The sequence below is a fragment of the Chelmon rostratus genome, chromosome 7 (genome assembly GCF_017976325.1).
Source record: "Chelmon rostratus isolate fCheRos1 chromosome 7, fCheRos1.pri, whole genome shotgun sequence".
In the NCBI taxonomy this organism is placed as follows: Eukaryota; Metazoa; Chordata; class Actinopteri; order Chaetodontiformes; family Chaetodontidae; genus Chelmon; species Chelmon rostratus.
This window is the reverse complement of record NC_055664.1, coordinates 22,809,749-22,833,920: the sequence shown is the minus strand read 5'-3', so window position 1 is coordinate 22,833,920 and position 24,172 is coordinate 22,809,749. Positions and strand designations below refer to the sequence as shown.

Sequence of the window (24,172 nt, the reverse complement as noted above, 5' to 3'; positions counted from 1 at the left end):
TAAATCACCGCAATGGCAGAGGAGTAGGGGAGGGTGGAGGACACCGGCTACAGCCCTGCCTCCTCTCTGCATGTGAACACACAGCAGAGTAGACGCACGGCAGGCAGGCAGAGCACCATCACAGGGGCAACAAAGGAACGCATGGTTCATCCTCGGCTTTAAATCACTAAATGATTCATTGAGATAAGTTGCGCTTATAGATACACGTTCTATTGCATCTGTCCTGTCCTCACCTCAAAGGTAAGAGCGACTGCACCAGAGCAAGGAGACCATATGTTCTGTACGGTTTCATTGCTTGAGTTTAACGTTTTTTTTTTTTTTACTCATGCACAGTAACCTTTCAGCTAAGATCCCCAAACAGGCTTATTCTGTTGATGTTTTGCTATCCACTGCAAATGCATGTAAAATGAATTGCTGTGAAGATTGAATTGGAGACCTAGCAGGGAGCATGAAATGGGTGTGACATGTTACTTCATAATGTGTGTATGAGCAGCAGCATCAGTGCTTGTATCAGGGGTGTAAGCAGCTAGACTGACAGAGAGTTTAATTTCTCTCATGTATTATGGAAGGTCAAGTTAAAGAGCTTATTCAAATAGCAAGCATTCTCCTTGTATTATTTAGGGTCTAATAGCACTGCGCTGTCATGGAGCTGGAGCACTTTGATGAGCGGGACAAGGCTCAGAGATACACCCGAAGGGGCTCAAGAGGGAACGGGCTCCCCAGTCCCACTCATAGTGCTCACTGCAGCCTGTACAGAACCAGGACGCTGCAAGCACTGAGCTCAGAAAAGAAGGCCAAGAAGATTCGTTTCTACCGCAATGGGGACCGCTACTTCAAAGGGATTGTGTATGCCATTTCTCAGGAGAGATTTAGGTCCATAGAAGCACTCCTGGCTGACCTCACAAGATCGCTGTCAGATAATGTCAACTTGCCACAGGGGGTGCGGACCATATATACCATTGATGGGACAACAAAGATCACCAGCATGGAGCAGCTGGTGGAAGGTGAGTCATGCTCCTGAATTGTTGTAAGTTTTCCCACAGATTTAGTTCATATCAAGTAATGTCAGATCATGAAAGTTACAGAATCCATCAAGAGTAACAAATGATGCAAATCAAAACAAAATGCATGACTTCTGCAGTCCAGAGCAGAAGTAGTTGGTGTTGCCTTTTGTGTGTCTTCACTTTTTTTGTGGGTAAATACAAATCTCTGAATGTGTCTTGACTTTCTGCAGGTGAGAGCTATGTGTGTGCATCCATAGAGCCCTACAAGAGGGTGGACTACACAAAGAATGTAAATCCCAACTGGGCAGTTGGTGCTAGGACTGCCGTGTCCATCCGTGAGCCTTCTTCCCTTGGTAGCGCCAAGGGTGGATACCCCGAAACCAGAGAGAGCAAGGACTTTATTAAGCCCAAACTGGTAACCATTGTCCGCAGTGGAGTAAAGCCTCGCAAGGCCGTCCGGATCTTGCTCAACAAGAAGACTGCACACTCCTTTGAGCAAGTCATGACCGACATCACAGACGCCATTAAGCTGGACTCTGGGGTCGTCAAAAGGCTATACACTGTTGACGGCAAGATGGTAGGTGTTAACATCTCAAGTGGTGATTCTGTGAACCTCAGTTAATATTAACAAAAGCATGTTCCTAAGGTATACTGGAGAACAAACCAAAAAGCTCCCAATACAACAGCAAAGATCAGTTCTTGCGTGTGGAAAACAGGTTTACTTAAACTGTTACTGTTACTTAAAATGGTGAAAATTAGTTGTGTGTGTAATGCTACTGTGTTGTGGTCTTATACTATTTAGTATACAGTTAATATTGGGTTTTATAGCTTCACAAAAAAAAATTGGGACACACTTTATGCCTGTTAATTAAGCAATCATATTTACTTAAGTCTTAAGTTGTCCATCACCTGTCTTCACACGTCTTTCAGTGCCCCCCTCACTCAGAGAGGAAGCACTGGATGTGTCTTTCCAGGTGCATGCTTCACACAACCTTTCCATTCAAAACACAGTTAGTGGAAAACACACTGAGTTGCTTAAGTTGCTTTGTTAACTTCTCATTGAATATTTGGTTCAGTTCGATGGAGTAACTCTGGTTTTGTGCTTGCTGCTGGTTAAGCTCGTTGCTCTTTTGGAGAAAACATTAGCTCATCTGCATTTTTGAAAAAGTAGCCTAATTTCCATACATGTAAGATGCTAACCCAGTTATGTAGCCCGTATTGTAGGTTGTTTATTTACAGCATGCTTATATCAAACTAATGACTGCAGCTGAATGTTTGATTTTGAAGTCGTAGAACAAAGCAGCCAGGACAACCTTAAGTGCTCTATACCTGAGAGAGTGCCATTATTTTATGTCTTTTGCTCAACCACTGATACGTTTATTGCTTACAAGAGAGTAAGAGGGAATGATGCAGTTGTTGGACAGACGTCAACGGAACCTGCCATGACCTTTGCACATCTGTTCATAGCTTGACTGTCTGCATTACCTTGATACGTTTGGATGTGCACACAGGTATTCTGCCATTTTGGTTTAAATATTCTCTCCACATTCTGTCTTCCCATTTCTGGTACTGTATCCCAGCTTATCTCAGCACACTGCACATGAGGCAGAGTCGGTACACATTTGCCGTCAACACACATTGAGTTAATCTGGCACAGTGAGGGAAATTTGAGGTTTTAGAAAAAAATGGAACTTTGCCTCTGCCATTAGAGGTGGTCTGTTCTGTTCTCCGTTCACGTCTCTGAGAAATGCTTCCTTACCCAAAGCGAGAGCCCAGTAGGTTCAAAGTCAACAGGGAATATTTGCTAAATGTATTACAAGAAGTAGGTTTCTAGGACTCCTTGTCCTTTTCCTACCAAACAGCAGCGCATTATTGAATGATATTCACATAGTAAGTTAGTACCAGACAGACAATTTGATCAGTGTCTTGGCACCTAAATAACAAGCTGCTTGCATTCTTCTTTCTCCCTGGACTTTCTGGACAGTATTCAGTCTTTACGTGATCATACTTTGGTGACATTGATGAGTCTTGTTTTAAGTGCCTTATTTCACACCACATGGTACCCTTATACTTTGCATTAATTAACATTCTTCTGAATATTATCACAATTACAGGGGATGTTGGATTGGCTTTGTGAGGTGAGGTCGAAGGACAAGTGCACATGGAATTGAAACTAAATGTATTCATAAACTCCATCACCTTCACTCTATCTTAGTAACCTTATCACAAAATATAATGAGTTTTTTTTTTTTTTTCCTCTGATGGTTTCTATGGTGACATGGTTTCCTGAGCTGGTTGCTAAGGAACAGCCTCTGCGGCAGAGCGGTGCAGTAGTGATGTCAGGACTGTAGGTGTAGTGTGAGAGGGCTCATACTGTAGATGCAGCGCTCGGTCTGTCAGTCTTATTATACACATGGCGGCGAGATGGAGCACATGGCTGAAGCATAATCCCAGGATAGGACCCATTCTGTAATGGTGTGTAGAGGGAACAGTTGGGGGTTTTCATACCAACAAACAAATCTGCCTTCACAAATGCTCTAAATTATTTTAGGAATACAGATTGTTTCACAAAGCATAAACAGACATGAAATTGAAATTTCTTTCTATGGTTCTGCATTTGTCTGTCAAACAGTAATTGCCAGATACCATTGTTTCGTCATGATTTTAGTGTTATTTATGCCTTCCTAATAATAAACCCATGTGTTGTGTGCTCGGCTGTGCAGCTCTGTGCTCTAGTTTCTGTGCTTTCTGTAGTTTTTTGCCATGTTGTGGCTCCAGATGGCCAAATAAGCCCCCGTCGGCATCAAAGGGCCTGTTTTCATGGGTGTTTAACCTTTGGTAATTGACCTGCTTGTGGTTTTGGTCCTGAGACAATGGCAGTCTGTGGAAACAATTCATTCTAGCAAGTTTGTTTTAAGAACATGTTCAGATTTCCATCCCTTATTATCCCTTTTGATTCCTTTGCTGCGTAAGTAATGGACAGACGATTTCTGTGATTTCTTTTTTACTCACATTTGAACTTATATGATTCATGCTTCTATTAGTGGATCTGCTTAGCAGGCTGCTCTGCTTGATGCCCGTAATCCCTCCATACTGCTGATTCACTCTGTAATGGTGTTCTGCCATGAGAGTGAGGCTTAACTTGGCCACATGGACACAACAAAGTTAATGATCTTGGGCTGCGCATTATAAACCTGGAATGACTGATTACTGATAAAACATTATCCTCACTGAGAGCGTTATACACAAAAGGCAGAGAGGAAGTGATTGAAGAACAGACAAGGCCCTTTGAGGCAAGAAAACATGGCCTGGTGTGAGTCTGCTGTTGTGTGTGTGTGTGTGATGGAGCAGAGAATATTTGCATGGCTGAGTATGTCTAAGGAGAATAACCCCATGGCGTTCCAATCCCCACTGTAATGGATATGGCTCTGCACCGTAATTGTATTATGCATACCACTAACTTCTCTGGATGTTAGTCAACAGTTCTTGTTGAAATAGATGTCAACACAGCTACCCGAGGACAGATCCTGGCTTAACATCAATGCACGAAAGCGGAGGTTTAATTCTCCATGGTAAAATTATGCATCAGGAGATTTGATAAACAGCCCATTCATGCTTTAGAGATTAGATACAGAGTGAAAGTGGTTATGAGATTCATGGGGCTCTACATGCCAGAGAGCAAACTCTAACTGATGTTTTCCAATTCATTTCCTCATGTTGACCTTGACTCTGCCATTTCCTGGTTTGGCCTGTGTGTGCCCACAATTAATCACTATTGTTCTCTGCTCATACCACAGATGTCATGTCTGCATGATGCATAGTGACTATATGCCTTTTTAGAAACTCTACTGTATTTCACAATGTGATTTAAACTGATCACTTTATGTTCTTCTAAAAGTAGGCATCAAGATTTTGGTTTTGGAGACCTGACAAAATATTCATTAATGATAGACAGACTAAATACCTTTTGGTACAAATGTAAGATAGTGAATAGTGCTTCTCTTACTGAAATAAATGCTATTTAATGTAAGAAAAAATATTATTACTAATAATTAAGAGTTATGTTGTTGTGTTAGTGGAATAAATCATTCTTAAACCCTGCCATTTTTAAACCTCTCACTGTGACTAAAGGGGAGAAGGAAGGATGAGGGAGGTAGGGAGGCTGTCTGGCTTTCCTCACACCTACCGCTGTGACTTGGCTGTTAAACACAGAACAGCGACTTGCTCATTGTCCCACTGCATTTGGCACAGAGAAGAAGTGTTCTCTGTTATCCTCTTTTTGTTCTGATGCTTGAGCTACAGTTGAAGTTGCTCTCTTACTTAAATTGGAATACTGCAGAAACTTACAGCATGTCAAATGAGTCCTGTGAGCTATGTTTATAGGAAATAAACACACAGCAGTTTTACAAAGTCTTCTCACATGACATGACCTGTCCCATATTGCTGTGATAAATTTAGTCATACCAGCAAGCAAGCCTTTTTGAAAAATGTTTTGAAATGCTCTTCAATTCAAACGCTTCTTTTTCTGCTGCCAAAAGTCGGACATTGTTAGAACTAAAGGGCTTAATATAGAAACTTGAAAACAAGGCCATTGTGATTTGGAATACTGGAAATGTGCGGGCTATCGTAAGGGCTTGTATGTGTCTTTCTGTGGTGCTGGGGTTGTGGGCTTTTCCTTATGCATGTCCTCATAGAGCTGACTTGCACTTACTAAGGCAGCTATTACTCATATCCTTCTTTGCAGCAACTGCAGTTATGTCACAGAATTCTGCAGCAGACCTAATTTGAATCTTTGATTATGCTTGTCTGTTGTGTTAGATCCGTCTTCCGTCTTCCCTCTTTCTACTGGATGACCATGTTCTTCCAAGCATGGGAACATACTGTAGATTATGTAAAACATGTACATTACAGCAAATAATTGACCTCTGATTGCTGAAATTTAATTATTACAGTGTAAAAATGATACATGCAAAATGACTTAGACCTATTTGGCTGGCTGTTGTGTTCAATCTTCCACTTCAAAGGGGAGATTCAGCACCCTGGAGAGCTCCACCTGTCCACTGGTAGAGATTGTTTTAGTACCAGTTTGTGTCTTTTGTGTAATCTATGTTCTTTACCATGGCCCAGATTGATGATCTTAATAGCATTCATACCTCCCATTGTGTTTTCAGGAATGCTTGCTCCTTGCTTGAGGAAATCACAGACTAAATCCTGGCAATCAATATTTGCACAGGATGCTCCCAGAACCGCAAGGAGTGTTTCTGCCTGTGTCTGTGTGTGAATGTGTATTAGGGGGGGATGGTAGGTCTGATGGAGCTGCTGTGTCACTGAGCCAGCAGGCATAAGTAATCAATACAAAGCAGCAGATTCATGATTGCCCTTGTTATGCTGTTCCGTTGTAAGTTTGAGGTATTTCCTAGTGTTTAAGATGAACAATGTGTAACCCCTATTTAAAAGTTGCATATAAAAAATAAAGAATAATGAAGTCAGTGAGCCACATTTGGATCAAGCTCTTAAATGAGGCAGTTCATATTTTGTCATCCATAAATTCAACACTGTTGTCATTGATTAGATCTCTGTTAAAGGCTTTTAACCCTTAGTAGTAATTGTCTACCATCTGAAACTGATTGCATCACCTTTTGGTGCATAATATCCTTTCTGTCTAGACAGGTTTACATATTGTTTATTTGAACATTTTTTTGTTTCTATTGGACTGTTTTAAGAGCCAGATTGACGTTATGGGTGTCTAAATCCAGATTTTATGTCAGATGTCAAGGTGTTCTGTGTTATTCTGTTTTACCTAGACTGATGGTGAGATTGTTCTATTGCCCGCACTCCATACTGTTCGGTTCTCCAGATAGGATCTGACCGTGAACTTAAAGTAGCCGTGTCCCTCTCATCGTCTCAAACTCATCTGAGATTCTGTCTGGTCTCCTTGGCAACAGCTGTGCAGCTCTCCTCCCTCCGGGATCTCTCACTCTTTTGGAGGAGGGTTGGGGGGCAGGGGTTGTCAGAGTGGGGCGCCTGCAGAGAAAAGGGCCATATTAAGCCCCACTCTCTGTGCAGTTTTTATTTAAAATTGTCATGGCTGAATGACCTTTGGCTGTTTGGAGGTACTTTTGCTGTAGGTTACTGATAAACCAGTCCCTTTGTTTGGTGGATAATCTAGCATTTCATTATTTTGGATAGTCGGAATATTAAAGCTCCATATGTTGTATTTTCTTAATTATTGTCTATTTTAACACACTCTTCCAAAATATTCAGACATTTGTACAATGGAAACCAGAATATTGGCACATCATGACTAAGGATAATTTAATATTCAGTATGGTTAGAGGGCAGTCTGGTTTACAGACTGTGGTGGCTTTCTCGTCTGGCCTTCTTTGCTCTATATCTCAGCACTTAAGTCATCTTATTAGACCCCTGCTGTACTCTCCATGTGTCTAAATGATGAGGCAATGAATAATGTATGTACATGTTAGATGTTTGCAGTTTGGCTGTCTTCATTTCTCAGTTTTCAGTTTTTCTAAACCTTGTTGTTCCACTTCGTTGATGTGCTCGCTGGTGCTTGCTACTTGCTTTGTTTTTGTTTATTTGTGGAATCTTGAGCTGTCCTCCGATACAATATAGTTGGGAGGAAATGTTAAACATTGGTAAATCTACTCGTCAGACTTTCTCTCCACTTTTCATCCAGTTTTTCTGATCTTTGTGGACAGATGTCACAGGGTTGAAGAAATCATGCAGCCCTCACCTAGAGAACCATAGTCATGAACTGTAAACCCTTTTATTCACTGTGGGAGTTCTCCTCGTTTATTCTGGTCCACCTCAGGCCTGCGTTAGTAAGGCTGTACAACACCTGGGTGACCAGATTACTAACAAGGAGTAGAAACATCCAGACTCCCTGCTCATTGTTCTTGGGGACTTCAACAGAGCAAATCTCAGCCATGAAGTGCCAAAATAAAGCCCATTAGGTGTCCCACAAGGACAGTTAAACAGCAGACCATTGCTACACAACATCCCATTACAAGGACAAATATTAGTCTATTCCTATGTAGCCTTGGTGCTCTCCGGTCACTCTTCAGTCCATCGTCTTCCAACCTACAGGTAGAAACTTCAATTTTCCAAGTCTGTGAAAAGATGCAGCAGGTGAGGGTGGGGAAAATCACATCCAGCACCCGGACCATAAGCACTGGAGCCACTGGAGTTTGCAGACGACACAACAATCATCAGTCTCATCCGAGATGGTAACAAGTCTACATCCAGATGGGAGGTCCAACAGCTGGTCCTCTGGCGCAGTCAGGAAACCTGGAGCTGAACACATTCAAAACTGCGGAGATGATAGTGGACTTCAGGAGAAGCCCCTCAACACTGCCCCCATCACCATTCTCAACAACACTGTTTCCACTGTGGAAACCTTTACGTTTCTAGGATCCACTATCTCCCAGGACCTGAACTTCAAACATAGCCTCATTCATCAAAAAAGCGCAACAGAGATTAACTTCCTGTGTTAGCTCAGGAAGTTCAACCTGCCTCAACGGCTGCTGATCCAGTTCTACACAGGAATAATCCAGCCTGTTCGATGCACATTCATCATCATCTGGTTTGGGTCTGCCACCAAACAAGTAAAGAGCAGATTGTAGCAGACTCTAAGGACTGCTGAGAAAATCATTGTTTCCAACCTGCCCTCCATTCAGGACTTACACACTTTCAGACTGAGGAAACGGGCAGAAGCATCATTGCAGACCCCTCACGTCCTGGACACAACCTTTTCCAACTTCTCCCCTGTCGGAGGCGCTACAGATAGCTAAACAGTTTCTTCCTGTGAGCCATCACCCTGATCAACAGTTAGCAGTCATACAGTATCACTAAACCTCTGACACCAAAACATCCACTATACTTTTGCACTACTTGTTCATTCTTTTGTTTTTTGTGTGCAATGCAGTGGTTATACTGGAGTCAAGCTCCTTGTATGTGCACACATACTTGGCCAATAAAGCCGATTCTGATTCTGAAATTTCTCATTTGTCACACAGTTGGAGAGCAAAATGAGGCAAAACTGTCACAAAAGGACATAGTGGACTTCCACATTGTTGTTGGTGTGAATGATGGGGGAGTTATTTTTATGGTAGAGTTATGTCAATTAACACAGCTACATAAGATGGACAACAATGACGGAAATTGATGAAAGCTGAGCTATTTATCCCCAGTTAATAGGCCTATTAAATAGACCACGTTCTATTACCAGCATAGTGATGTAAAGCAGTAGCCTGAATACTCCAGTAGGTGTCGCTGTTACGTTGTGTATTCCCCTGAGAATTTATTGCTGTTTACGCCCTTACAGGACACCGTAGTTCTGAAATTTGTTCGGTTGCCATCTTTTCTTTACTTTGCTTTCGCTCCTTCGTAAGGTGAGCGCAGTGGCCTACTTCTTAAAATATCTCAATTAAAGCACTCAGTCAGTTAATCTGTTCAGCTAATGTGGTAATTAAGATGTTGATTTATATTTTGGTGTGGGTGTGAGAAGTGAGCTCTTGTGTTTTGTATGTGGATATTGGCCGTAATGTTGGCTAGCTTTTTGTGTGCGAGTAGAGCACTCCTAAACTTTCCTTAATCATTCCGAAGTTCGGAGTACTAGGAGCTCTCTGAAGGGAGTATCAGAGTGAACGGTATAATAAGGATAATATGAACTTATTCAGGGATATTGCTGCCATGAGTTGGCATCACAGTCAGAGGTGTCATATATTTCAAGGTGTGAGTTAGCAGCCAACCACTTCCGGTTCCGTTAACGTCCACAGAACGTGAACAAAACTTGTCAAAATAAGTCTCAGTTTCTGCTCACCTACTCAGAAATCATTTGCTTGGTAGTACTGTAGGTGTTATGATGATTTGTCATGTGTCTTTGTAGAGTGGCTCCAAACGTCACCCATCTTCTCACGCTGTCACTTGTCCTGTCACCTATACCTCCAGATTACATGCTATACACATTACATACATACTACTTCTTCCTTTTGTGAGTCACTTCATAATAATATTTCACATAATGTGTGTGTGCATGCGGAAATGTGTTTTATTTTCCTTTGTGACTGGTGTTCATCTTTGTGATTATTATGATACTCAAAAATACCTCTTCTATCTAATTCACATTCTTTAATATTTTACAGAATCAATTCCACTTCAAAATTATTTCGATTTGCTTTTTAAAAATTGTATTTATAGATTATTTGATTTCTTTTTTCTCTTTCCATCCATTATCATTAAGCACATCAATAACCCTTTTGAGAAGAAGGTCAGGACTGCATCAACATCTTCATTTATTTATGACAGTGCATCCACTGTGATGGGCTTCAGTATTAATGAGAGCAGCAAATGCAGCAACTAGTTCATCATCTATTTTCTCCTTGTAGAAAAGTGAAAAAGATGATTACTTTTGTTTATCTCTGTTATTGAGATAAAAGTGTATGTGATGACCATCTTATTTTATCATAAGTTCTAAAGCATCAAAGCCATCCTCAGGATAAAGGTAACCTTTAACATCCTACCATATCAATAGCAATTTATTATAATTTCACATCTCAGGCCTATTTTGTGCATTCAGTTTGTAATATTTCAAGTAATTTAGGCCATCACATATCAGATTTGGACTAAAAGATCCAGTAAGTTGCGTAAATGCTTCATTTCAGGAACAATATGCGAACTGTGATTTAATGTGTGTGGCTCCCTGAATGGTTAAAACAAGATTTAGCATTATTTTATATTGAATATTCAAGACAATGGAGGGCAGTAAACTTGCAAGGGATTGAAACAATTTAATTACCGGCAAATGCCATTGTCACAGACTGCACTGAATGATATCCAACAGGTTTAAAAGAAGCTTTTCTTCTCTTTGTAGTTACCCTAGAGACATTTTCATATGCAACCAGGCTGATACACCAGTAGAAAAAAATGCTAATTGCATTATTCATATGCTGTACACACTGTTGCATTCATTTTCCCTTTGTACTTTGGCCATTTTGAATATGCAATTTCAGCGTGTCTGCTCAACTGCTTTTGTACAACATTAATCCACTGGTGTTTCTTTCATGGTTATACTGAGATGACCTTAATGTTGATTTTGATCAATAAAGTAGATGTGGATTATTTCCTCAAATATAATGAATCAGGGTAGGGCAAGGTTAAAAAAGGTTTTGATAAATTAACAAATATTTGCAAGGCAATGTTGTTTGTGTGTGAACTTAAGTGACCTTTTTATGTACAAGTCAGATTCCAAAAAAAATTGAGACACTGTAAAATGTAAATAGCAGAATGCAACAACATTTGCAAGTTAACTGTGTTTGCATTGAACCTCGCTTCAGCCTTGCTTGTGAACGACTGAGCCTTTCCAGGATGCTCCTTTCATACCCAATCATGATACTATCACCTGTTACCAATCAACCTGTGGAATGTTCTAAACAGGTGTTTTTGGAACATTTCACAACTTTCTTGTCATGCTACCCCTGTCCCAGCCTAGTTGAAAAAAGTTAATTCAGAATAAGCATGCAGTAACAAAAATCTATGAAGTTCACAAGGTAAAACTTTAAATATATTGTATTTGTAATGTTTTCATTTGAATATACAGTCTGTCAAAAAAGGATTAGCAGATTCTATTTTATTTGTGTTTTGACACATACAGTCCCAACTTTCCTGGAATTAGAGCTGTGGAATATCTAGCATTTGCTATATCCGCTGTCTATTATACGATAAACTGTACTGTATCCTTTTGAATGTACAAATATGACATGTCATCATTTTAATATGGTAAAATTGTTGCATTGTCCAGTTTGAAATAATTAACAAAATCTTAGTTTAAACTCTTGGGCATGATCATAGGTAGAAACACAATATAATGGCCTATAATAACTGTAGTAAGAAATTTAATCAAATCAATGTAATGTATATTTTCAATTGTCTCTCTTTTTGAATTGATCGCCAGTGTAATGATCACTGCACATATGAGTCTTTCATGTAATGGAACATTTCATGCAATGTATTTTTTATGGATGTCATCGTTGCTGTGGTAGTAGGCCATCTGCAAACTATATGACTCTGAGGTATTTCTGGGGTCTTGCTCACTGCCTTCACACACTGAAATGTTACTCAATCTCTTCCAAGATGCTCCATTAAAGTTTGGAAGTGGCCCAAAACTGACTAGGGAGTGCAGCAACATATAGTGTCAGTGCAGTGATGGAAAAATAATACTCACACTTTTGTAGCCTTCTAGATTGCTTATTTTATTTATTTATTTTATACCGTAACTGACAGAAACATCTCTGTCTTTTAAAGGTCTCCTGCCTTCAGGATTTTTTCGGGGAAGATGATATATTCTTTGCCTGTGGCCCTGAGAAGTTCCGTTACCAGGATGACTTCAACTTGGATGAAAGTGGTAAGTGTTCTTTAATTAATATGAGGCTCGACTCACTCAGTGGTGTGAGTGTATGCCTGACACTTACTGGGTTTCGTGTTGTTTGTGGCTACACATGCCATTGACTCTTACGCTTTTTATGAAACCATCCTCTTTTGTGGCTCAGCTAAATACTAAAGATGCCAAACGTGGAAGTATAATTCTACTACTTCTTGCAGGTTTATATCTGCTCTTTCTGCTTCTGTGCCTGCTAATGCACATACTGTTAGGAACAGTAGTCACATTCAGTTTGAGATATTGCTGCAACCTTGCATACCTTGTCACCTTTTGCCACTATAAATCTTTGTGTTTAAAATATAAGGGCCAGACTTTATCAAAGAGAGCGGGGCCGTTTGACAGCACATACTGGAGATTAGTTTGGCAAATGTTCCATTTATAAAGCTCACTTCTTGATGAAGGCCTTAGTGGACTGGTGTTACAGCTTGAACACAGTACTTATGCTTACAATTAGTGTGATGAGGACTGAAATACATATTTGCTTCACATTGAATACAGATGATATGAAGGACATTACCTCCATTCATTCACTTGACCTAGTTTCATAGCTGTGAAGTGTGTGTGTGTGATGAATGTGCAGGTCAGAATAGAGAGGATGTCGTCACTCATAGTTTGTTGCTCTGTGGTTTTAGGCTGTTGTACCCAAAAGAAAATGGAAAACGTAGAATAAGTATTTTTAGTGAAACTGTTGTTGCAGCAGCAAATGTTTTTATGTGTCTTCTGTCTTTCTCTGTAGAATGCAGGGTGGCAAAGTCTGCATCATATGGCAGGCTCCCCTCTTTGCAGGGTCGTTCTTCCCCAAGAGGTGGTGGGATGTCCCGTAGGAGCAAATCTCCTTCATCCACTGGTTCAGGTGTGTGTGTGTGTGTGTGTGTGTGTGTGTGTGTGTGTGTGTGTGTGTGTGTGTGTGTGTGTGTGTGTGTGTGTGTGTGTGTGTCATGTCTTGACACAAAGAAACAATAGCATTGCTATTGTTCTAAAGCTTCACACAGTGTTCTTATAGGATTATATGTACAGGCATGTGAAAAAATTAGGACACCTCATGAAATCCTGTGTATTTTAAAATATATTTGGACATATGGGTATTTAATGTCAATTTTAATTAAACTGAGGGATCCAAGTAATATAACTAAACAATAAAAAAATAAGAAAAGCCTGTTTAAAACTTTCTGTAAAATTTAATTAAAAAATAATGCAATTTCTGGTGAGGAATAAATTAGGACACCCCCCTATATTATCCCTCTTAAAATGTTGCAAATCCCAAACAGGTGCATCACGTCAGGTGCACATGATTAGTACATCGTTACCCAGCATTTGAATGGAGCCTTGCCCTATTTAAACCTCAAATTTAGTTTGGTGTGGCCCTGACAGTTGGTATGTTGAGGTGAGCGCCATGGTGAGGTCTAAAGAGCTTCCTGATGCCCTCAGAAAGAAGATTGTGGCCGCTTACGAGTCTGGTAAAGGATTTAAAAAGATTTCAAAAGAATTTAACATCAGCCATTCCACCATTCGCAAAATTATTTACAAGTGGAGGACATTTAAAACAACTGCCACCATGCCAAGATCTGGCCGTCCGAGCAAGTTTACCCCCAGAGCAGAACGCAAGATGCTCAAAGAGGTCCTGAAAAATCCTAAAGTGTCATCAAGGGAATTACAGCAGGTTCTGGCAACTGTCGATGTGAAAGTGCACGACTCTACCATCAGAAAGAGACTGCACAAGTGTGACTTGCATGGGAGGTGTGCAAGGAAGAAACCTTTGCTCTCTAAAAAAAACATCAAGGCCAGACTGAAGTTTGCCAGAGAGAACATAGACAAAGACCACGACTTCTGGAATAAGGTTCTTTGGACAGATGAGTCTAAAATTGAATTATTTGGACACCAGAACAGAAGACATGTTTGGCGTAAACCAAATACAGCCTTCCAAGAAAAGAACCTCATACCAACTGTAAAGCATGGAGGGGGCAGTGTCATGGTTTGGGGATGCTTTGCTGCAGCAGGACCTGGCCAACTCACCATCATAGAATCCACCATGAATTCTACTGTGTATCAGAGGGTGCTTGAAGAAAATGTGAAACCATCTGTCAAAAAATTAAAGCTGAAGCGTAACTGGATACTGCAACAAGACAATGACCCAAAGCATACCAGCAAATCCACCAAGGACTGGCTAAAAAGGAAGAAGTGGAGAGTCCTGGAATGGCCAAGTCAAAGCCCTGATCTTAATCCCATCGAAATGCTGTGGGGTGACTTGAAACGGGCTGTACATGCAAGACACCCCTCAAACATCTCACAGCTGAAAGAATTCTGCATTGAGGAGTGGGCCAAACTTTCTCCTGATCGATGTCAGAGACTGGTAAAAGGCTACAAAAAGCGTCTCGTTGAAGTCATATCAGCCAAAGGGGGCAACACTAGCTACTAGGGGGTAGGGTGTCCTAACTTTTTCCTCCATTGAAATACATACTTTATTTTTTTTCTTTTTTTGGATTTGTCAAACAATGTTCATTTTTGTTGTTAAATTGCAATCAAATCACTTTCTTTTTGAAAAATACATAAAAACATGACTGGATATTGGTATGTGTACCATTTCTAAATAAAGAGCTGATTATTTAATGGGGTGTCCTAATTTTCTCACATGCCTGTATACACTATGTATGAAAAGTACATTTTGGTTTATCCTGCAATGTCGTCACCATGCTGATTGTATGTGTCTGCTACCGACAGCTAATGGCACTGCAGGCAGTCAGCTGTCCACACCTCGATCTGGAAAGTCTCCAAGCCCCTCTCCGACCAGTCCAGCTAGCCTCCGAAGACGTCAGGTAATAAAAAATTCTTTAAAAAAAGCTCTAAAAGATTTATTTTATACAATGGCGTACATTATAACAGAGAGGGTTTATGAAGATGTTTCTCTTCATCTATGAATGATATTTAAAAGTATTCTTGTGACTGAATTAAACAAAACATTGTAGTTTACTGATGGGAATAGATTTCATTCTTCAGAATATTGCCTTGCACATATTTGTGAGCCTCCTCTAGTGATGCATTATTAACCTTATTGTTTGTTTTTGTTGCTCAGTATTGTGACTGGAACGCTGCTAGTGTTGTTTATATTACTGAGATATATTAAAAAGATGGCACAGGTCTGTGTACGCAGGTGTACAGATGTAAATATCAGCTAATATGCGGAATGCTTCTGAGTTCAGATTAAAAAAAACAAAAAAACAGCCAAACGTCATGTCCCCTCTGTTAGCACAGGCTGTGTTTGTTCATGTGTTATGAAGCTTTCGGGCTATCTTTTGAATGAAACGTCATCAGCACTGCAGCAGCACATTTTTGCTGTGATTATCGTAGATCTGGGAGGACAAGCAAGTTCTGAGACTGCATATAGCACAGTGCAGTCTGAAGCCAGTTGCCAGTGATACCATCATTAATTAATCATAAGGCTGGCTGGGGTTGGTATTGTGGCTGTGGCAGAGGATATTATTTTCTCTCAATCCCTTTTCGAACCACATGCCAGTCTTTATGCTGGTGGTAAGGTTAATATAATGTTTCACCACGCTTGATTTATTTCTATCTAATCTCAAACTACATACTGAGGGCTGGCAGAGTGGAACAAATAGGCTTTGTGTAAGCTGGCTGTAATCACTTTTTTACAAGCTTTGCCTTCTCTGAAGTTTGTGTAAGACAAGTGCATCGCTGTGCCTGGCTCTCCTTCTCACTCCATGGCTGTCTCTTCTTTCCAGGGGTCTCAACACAGTGGTTCCTCACTGTCTTTAGCCTCTACGAAGGTTTGCAGCTCCATGGATGAAGGAGACGGGCCTGGCAGTGAAGGTAAGACACAACACAACAGTGGAAAAAAAAGACTATTTGCAAGTAAGCCTACTATTTCTCCCTTTACATTTAAGATCTTCTATTGTTTTGCGCCACAGCGGAGTCGATGGATGAGTACTCCTCAATCCCTGCCTCCATAGCAGATAGGTACAAAGTGGGGAGGACTTTAGGGGATGGAAACTTTGCTGTGGTCCGAGAGTGTGTGGAGAGATCCACTGGAAGAGAGTATGCTCTTAAGATCATCAGCAAAGATAAATGCAGGGGAAAGGTGAGTCTTTTTCTTGTTTTAATAACACCATAAAATGAACCTAGTTAAAGGCACAATGTGTAAGATTTAGGGGGAAATTATTGGCAAAATCTGGCAGAAATAGAACATAATATTCATCATTATGTTGTCATTAGTATATAATCACCTGAAACTAAAAATGGTTGTGTTTTCATTACCTTAGAATAAGCTATTATATCTGCAGAAAGAGCAGGGTGTCTTCCATCCCATCATATTTCTACTGTAGCCCAAGATTGACAAAGAAAGAGTTGAGGCGAGGGTGTTCAGTTGGTTGCAGTCTGTAATCTCACCACTAGATTCCTCTAAATCGTACAAACTGCTCCTGTAAACTGTGTTCAAGAGCATCAAAATGATTTAGACTTATTCCTGAAACTGAATTTCATATATGCAAAAGAAACGGAGACTCCCCAGTCTCACATTCCACTGATATATGTGTGTTTAAATTCTTTTCACTACACAGTGTTTATAAATTTTCCTGTGAATGAATTTCTTTTATTGCCCAGGAGCACATGATCCAGAGTGAAGTGTCAATCCTTCGGCGTGTGAAACATCCCAACATCGTACTTTTAATTGAGGAAATGGACACGCATTGTGAGCTCTATCTTGTAATGGAGCTGGTTAAGGTATTACACATATTAACAAAAATTTAATTGCATGCTCAAATACTGTAGAAGTTGTAGTTTAAGGCTTTTTATGACATTTTTGATCAATACACATTTTGTTCTGTTCAAATCATTGTCTTCACTGGAGGTGTGTTTTGTGGCATAATTTCATATCAGTCTACAAAAATGGATCCCTGTTAACGGATAAAGTGTTCATGTCAAATCCCGTGCAGCCCTTTTAGTACTCTTTCACATCCCAAATACTTTTTCTCCAGGGGGGCGATCTTTTTGATGCAATCACCTCCTCTAACAAATACACAGAACGAGACGCCAGCTGTATGCTCTTCAATCTGGCAAGCGCCATCAAGTACCTGCACAGTCTCAATATTGTCCACAGAGACATAAAACCAGAAAACCTGCTGGTAAGTATGACACTACAAACATACAGGCAATGAGTGGAGCAACACTGTAAAAGCTTCCCGTCTTCAGTCCTCATAGTTTCATGTTCCTCATTAATCCCCTTGTCCATCCCCCTTATAACTGTCCTCCAAAGTTTGTAAGCTTGCACTTTGAACCAAATAAATATTAATAGAGCTAAATTACTGTACACAGCTCCACAAGGTAGTTACTGCAGCATTATTTCACTCTGATCTTTTGGCACTCTGATTTCATACACCTCCCCTCTGTAGAGCCTGACCTACATCTAAAATAGTTTGATCTATTACTCTATAACTCTGGAATTTAGTTTTAGAAGCAGAAGACTGAAGACCTGTGAATGAAATGGCTGCAGTTCATTCATTCACAACAGAAAAAGAAGAGACTGAAAATAAAACAGGACACTTTCCTCAAATACAAGTGAACTCAGTCACTCCACTCAGTGCAGCTTTGAGTTTTTTTGTTTCAGTCTTGTCATTTTTTAATATTCATGTGATGATTTAAGCCAAAATTTAAATTTTATACTATAGAGTGACCGTCTGTATTTGCAGTTGCTATATTTGTCATAAATGAATTTGAATGCTGTTCTTTTCCTGTACTGTCTGTTGTTACTGTAATACAAATAAAGCAAAGCCGGTCCCCAGGTCTTTATTTCTCAGCTCTATAAAGTCATTGCTCTGTGATTTACTCGTTAATGGGATCTTGGAATTCAATCTTGAATATTAATTGGTGACCCTTTTGCTTGTGATTTCTCACCTTCCCTTACTGTGTGTGTTACACAGGTCTATGAACACCATGATGGTAGTAAATCTCTGAAGCTTGGTGATTTTGGCTTGGCTACCGTTGTCAACGGGCCCCTGTATACTGTGTGTGGCACACCCACCTATGTAGCACCAGAGATTGTTGCTGAGACAGGGTGAGTCAGAGGAGTTGCATCATCTGAGCCATCTGCGGCATGAGTAATAGGGCATTTGCTGTGAAATAAAGTCGAAAAAATTACCATAAACCCAATCAAAAACTGCCACAGTAATTCTAGACAGACTTGCTACTTGCAGATGTGTTTAATCTCTCTGATATCTAGTATTTTCCTCTTCAATGACAGGTATGGCCTCAAGGTTGACATTTGGGCAGCTGGTGTTATCACTTACATACTACTGTGTGGCTTTCCTCCTTTCCGTGGGTATGTTCTCCTTTTTCAGGAGGTTTACCTTGATAAGCATGATGTTTTAACCATATCAATCTGTTTAATTTGTTTAAATCAACTCAATCAAACTGTCTATGGCATGCTGCCACATTACAAACTGTTATGTAGAGCTTAGTTTGAGTTTATAAAATACCTGTTTTTATTTCTACAGCAGTGGTGAAGATCAGGAGGCTCTCTTTGAACAGATTTTGAAGGCCCTGCTTGATTTCCCTGCACCGTACTGGGACAATGTGTCTGACGGCGCCAAGGTTTGTGTCTCCTCATCGGCCATTGTTACAGTATCCTCCATGTGAAGTGCCAGAATCTGTCAGTGATCTGTTGTTCTGGTGTCTCAGGCTGCATTTTTTTACTTTTACATTTACTAATGGCTAACAAGTCTTTCTTTAGGCTCTGATCACTGGGATGCTGCAGGTAGAGGTGGATCAGAGATATACAGCTGTGCAGGTGCTCGATCACCCTTGGGTCAATGTAAGTTCACCATTTTGAAGTCAGTCCATTCACTGGAATTACCTGTGCACATACAAGCACTGGAGGAATATGCAGCAGTGAAAAAGCAGGTGGAGTTGCTGAAGGTTTGTTATTTGTGTTTTCCAGGATGATGGCGTGTCAGAGAACGAGCACCAGCTGCCTGTGGCTGGGAAGATCAAGAAGCACTTCAACACCAGGCCCAAGCTCAACAGCACCACAGCAGGAGTGTCAGTCATTACAGTAAGCACCCATCTGCAGCCCTCCTCACACTGACACTGCATGCAGCTCTGCATCAGTAGATTACATTCTTTTATGCCTTTATGCTTTAGCTGCGATGCTTTAGATGTCATTCAAAATTGAAAAGACCTGCAATTTTGAAGTTCCTCATATGCACCTTCTGCTTAAGTGTGCAAAAGCTTTCTTTATATTTATCCTTTGGATGTCATTAAAACTCCTTTGTTTTAAGTTGATGCTAGCATTGTCTGCTTTTGAAACACAGCAAATGAATCCATTATCCATCTTTCTGTTGTAATTTGCAAATTAGCAACTTCTCCGCTTTATTTTCTATATGATGCACATCAGTTCATCCATATGCTTCTCGCTGCCGGGTCCCCCTGTGTGTGCTCTGGCCTCTCATCCTGACTGTCAGCACTGTTGTTAGAAGGTCTGGACTACAGTAACTAGGTTTTGGTAGATAATTTCTTAAATAGTTTTAAGGAGCTGCATTTGTGCAATTGGAAGTCAGATAAATAACTTATTCTGAAAGTCAGACTCTGCCTTCTTTTTTAACTACTTGCAATTGATGGAGGGAGGGAATGGGCTGCATTCCTCTACATTTTTCATATTTAGCCTTTATTTACTTTGCAGGTAAGCCAAGCACTCAGTTGTCAGCTGTCAAATGGAAATATTTCTCTGACAGTTTCAGTGTCAGTTGACAGTGAAATGTTATTTTTCTGCCATTTTTTTCCCCCTCTCATCACAGCACTTAAAACAGAAGTTTAGAGCGGTGCGCTTTAATGCTAATCAGGTCAGTGATGCTTTGAGTTCAAGGTGATCCTCTGAGTTGCGCTCGTCTCTCTCTGCTCAGCTGGACCAGGACTTAACCATCCAGAGGTCAGGGTCTTTGGACCACTACCAGCATTCAGGATTGTACTGGATAAGGTATGACACAGCATAGCGCTAATATGCAGTGCTTCCATGGCAAAGTGCTGGCAGTCTCCATTTCCCATCCCCCAAAGGGTTTGAGCCATTGACCCTCAATGGAGCCCTTTTCATGCCTTGCCCTTGCCCTTACCTCATCAGAGCCATCACTTTATCACGTTACTTCATCTCACTAGTGCTGTGGCTGTTTCCTCTCGCCTGGTCGTGCAGTTTTTCTTGCTATTTACTTATTCGGCATCCGAGGGTTCATGTGACGCATTGAGCACCTGGATTTTGCTTAGTGAATTCAATGCATTTTTGAAGAAGTGCTGTCACAGACAACAAGATTTCACACGCCTAATGCTGGCAGACCTTATTACATCTTGTTGCTTTTCCTGGATTTGCACTGCACTAGTATGCTTTGTCACAAGATGGAGTTAAGCTTTGTCAGTCACAAGAAGTTATACTCTCTAAAGAGAACAGCAGTGAGGCAATTGCAGCTTTTCAGAAACAACTGCATGCTAACATTGGCTCATTTAACATTTACCAAGTGTCTCACTGGTGGTTGAGTGGACGACACTCCCCATGTCTGTGGTTGTTTTGGAGAAGCTAACTGTAGCTGCTGTGTCACCCTCTCTCAGACCACGGCACTTGATAAAGAGAAGCAAGTTTTCCGACGAAGACGCCACCAGGATGTGAAGCTCACTCGCCACCTCCCGCACAGTATCGGCGCCGGCGCCTCCCACGGTGCCAACTTCGGCCTCTCCCCTGCTGAGTTCACTTCTGAGTCTGAAGACTATTCCCCAAGTTCGGCTGACACTGTTCGTTCCCCGACCTCTCCGTTCTAACAGCCTTCCTGAGGCCACAGCACCATCCACCCCTCCATGGAAAAGTTGGAGAGAGGGTGGAGTGCAAAATGGAAAGACCCAACATTAGGTTCAGTCTGCTGACTTGGACATTCACAGACTGCATACTTACCTGCACCTATTTTATTTTTTCCCAGTCATAATGCTTTTATTCCAATTACTGAATGCATTGATCAGAGTAAGGAACACGTTAGTCTCTGGATCGAAGAATACACCTTAAGAGCATGCAACAATTTTTAACATATTTTTCCTTTTCTTTCTAAAAAGCCACCGAACTGTTAAAGCCTTATTTCCACACAGCAAACGCTGGTTCATTGTAGTACTCTAGAGCCCTCTATTGGTTTACAGTGTGTACTGCAGGAAAGACGACCTGCTTCATGAAGCACTTAGCTTTTATTGGGAAGTGTAAATGCACTGCCTCTAAATATTAATGAGCGTGATTTTGTGATATGACATGCTCAGTACCTATCACTTATCAAGCTGATTTAGGCAAAAAATGCTTGTTGAACAATAACTTATTCAGTACAACATTAACAGTAACAGTCACCTTTCTTTTTTACTGTATGACATTAGATTACTCTGCTGTGGTACTTAAGATTCTGGAGCATAAACCTTAGACACACAGTTTAAGAGGACTAAAGAAACTGAAAAGACATGCTGCTATATTGTAACATAAGCATCATCTGTACTGAACAGATTGTTTTGTGTAGGACAAATATTGTCCTGCCACCCTGTAGCTTGCCTCTGTAAGAGAACTGAGGGCGCTAATGTTTGACTGACAGGTGTCCAGCTCACCTGTGTGCTTGAGGATGATTCCTGAAACAGTAGTTTTGTCACATGTCTGTGGGAGTGGTTGTAATTCAGTGGTGGTACAGATGAGTGTCAGTGATGTGTAGTTGGTAGTAAGTGCATGTTTAAAGCCTTGCCTTGGCACATATGGATTTAAGTGCAATTAGGTGTACTGCCCATTGAGCACAGTATTTTTAAATTTGTCCTCCAAAATGCTTGAATGAGTGAGAACGGATCATTTGCAGGTGTTATTGGCAGCCAACTGACCGCTTTTCTCTCTGGGGCAAGTAGCTCTTGTGTAACATGGATTTTGTTTCACACACTAAAATAAGACAGATTTTAAATGTTGGTAAACACAACAGTGCTTCCAGTACAATCAGTTAATTTTAAATATTTGTTCAGTCAGTCAGCACTTTTTTCGCACTTTTGTAATAATCAGATCAAACCTGATGAAATTTGGCTCACTAGACTGTATGTACTGTATGTCCTCAGACCACTTCATACACCGGTTCACCAGAGACCAAATATTCATGGTGTAAATGTCCTCTTCCCTTCATCAGAGACTGTAACCTGCATGTGCACTAATATACATCCTAAATCAGTTGTTCTGGTCTTCTACTGTTTGATATACGCCTGTCAGATATGAAACCATTTGTTGTCATTGTACGCGCTGTCTTGGTGAATGCAGTTCAGTTAAGGCAGACTATAGTCATACCACAGCTGAGTTAAGACTTGTACATACATATTTTAACAGAAATATAACATCACACCACTGATTCTGTTCTAAAAGGGCTTTTAAGTTTTTGATTAGAGGAGCGTGAGCCAAAAAGCACAAGGAAAGCAAGTTGTGATAGTGACTTTTTGGGAATGTGTTTGCTTTCATGAACATGTGTGTTTCCCATCATCTAAAAAATATGTAATGTTTATATGCAGTTTGACAAACTGGTACTCAATGACTACAGAAAATTTCAGTGTGATGCAGATGGAGAATGCGAATGCTGTATTATATTCATCCATATTCCATTAATGTAAGGATGTTATAAAACAATCTAAAAGAGAACAAAAACTAGTAAGACATTTCTTTTCAGTTCATGAGAAAAAAAAATCTCTTGTTATGGTTCAAAAGCAAACCTCCAACAATGTACTTTGCAAAGAAACCAAACCTGGAAATAAAAAGGATTTAATAAATGCATCAGCGACTTACCATGAGCCAGAAGGTCACTGCAAAACAATGGACCCACTAAATCTGCAGCAGCGCATTATGACAGCAGGTGGCAGTATAAGCAAACAGCACAAGCTTGTAATATCGCCAATAAAATTCCACCTTCAGTAGCTCATTTATAGCATGCATTAACTGAGTTACAGTTGTGTGTACTTTATTATGGGATTACACTAATACATGCATGAATGTTGGTGGTCTTCACAAATACTCCTCTAGCGCAGGTGTATTTTTTGCAGTTTTATTAAAAAGAACAAAAATAATGAAAGCAGCTGAATTTACAGTTATCGATTTTGATATAATCACATACGCTTCAAACATATGCAAAAACAATTGGCAAAACTAGAATGTATAAATCATAATGTATCTTAAAACATATTACATGAAATCAAAACGTACTCAAACAGATCATTGAGAAAGCAATTTTTGTCAAACCAATTTAAACTCATAACAATGAAAATGATTTCACAGGTAAACAAAGTAAACCTAATGCCTTCAGTAGCTCTTAGCATGCAAAACGTCAGCTTTGGGTAGGGTGGCATCTTGTAGCACCACTAGAAAATCAGAATGCAAACTCAAAATCTATTTGCATATTTTTGTTCATTTCACATTGTCAGCTCACAGCGACAGCCTTCTCATTTCTCAAGTAAACGCAAAATTAAATAGCTTTAATATCACCAAAAATAGACCATAGTCATTTTTGGAAGATCGTGTTCATCATTCGCTCATTTTTTGTCACACAACTCAAAACCTTCCTTAGACTTTTTCAACAAACCAGTCATAATATTGCTCACCAATGCCTGGTGTTACAGCATGAACTGATGTTCATGAATTCACAGATTGAAAATAGACAAACCAAATAACTGAGATGCACAAGAC

At 40.3% G+C, this 24,172-nt stretch overlaps 1 protein-coding gene across 6 annotated transcripts; it reads left to right on the top strand.

Moving 5' to 3' along the window:
- Positions 1-643: 643 nt before the first annotated feature.
- dclk1b (doublecortin-like kinase 1b) lies at positions 644-23,067 on the top strand. Of its 6 annotated transcripts, none has more exons than XM_041941471.1 (16): positions 644-1,004; positions 1,235-1,581; positions 12,324-12,423; positions 13,196-13,306; positions 15,178-15,272; positions 16,197-16,284; positions 16,383-16,552; positions 17,074-17,193; positions 17,448-17,594; positions 18,390-18,523; positions 18,710-18,787; positions 18,963-19,059; positions 19,199-19,279; positions 19,406-19,519; positions 20,367-20,440; positions 21,061-21,244. In XM_041941471.1, the coding sequence occupies exons 1-16, from the start codon at positions 644-646 to the stop codon at positions 21,116-21,118; spliced, it is 2,175 nt and encodes a 724-aa protein (XP_041797405.1). In that variant the 3' UTR covers positions 21,119-21,244. The 6 variants fall into 6 exon arrangements, with proteins under 6 accessions (XP_041797405.1, XP_041797404.1, XP_041797403.1 ...); XM_041941470.1 differs by having other exon boundaries at positions 13,196-13,312; positions 16,197-16,278; XM_041941469.1 differs by lacking the exon at positions 20,367-20,440 and having other exon boundaries at positions 21,061-23,067.
- Positions 23,068-24,172: the final 1,105 nt, after the last annotated feature.

Excerpts from the sequence above, each read along its gene's own strand:
- dclk1b (XM_041941466.1), top strand. The coding sequence starts at position 644 with ATGGAGCTGGAGCACTTTGATGAGCGGGACAAGGCTCAGAGATACACC. Across the intron at positions 1,582-12,323 it reads ACACTGTTGACGGCAAGATG|GTCTCCTGCCTTCAGGATTT; the intron begins GTAGGTGTTAAC and ends TGTCTTTTAAAG. Across the intron at positions 16,553-17,073 it reads AAGATAAATGCAGGGGAAAG|GAGCACATGATCCAGAGTGA; the intron begins GTGAGTCTTTTT and ends TTTATTGCCCAG.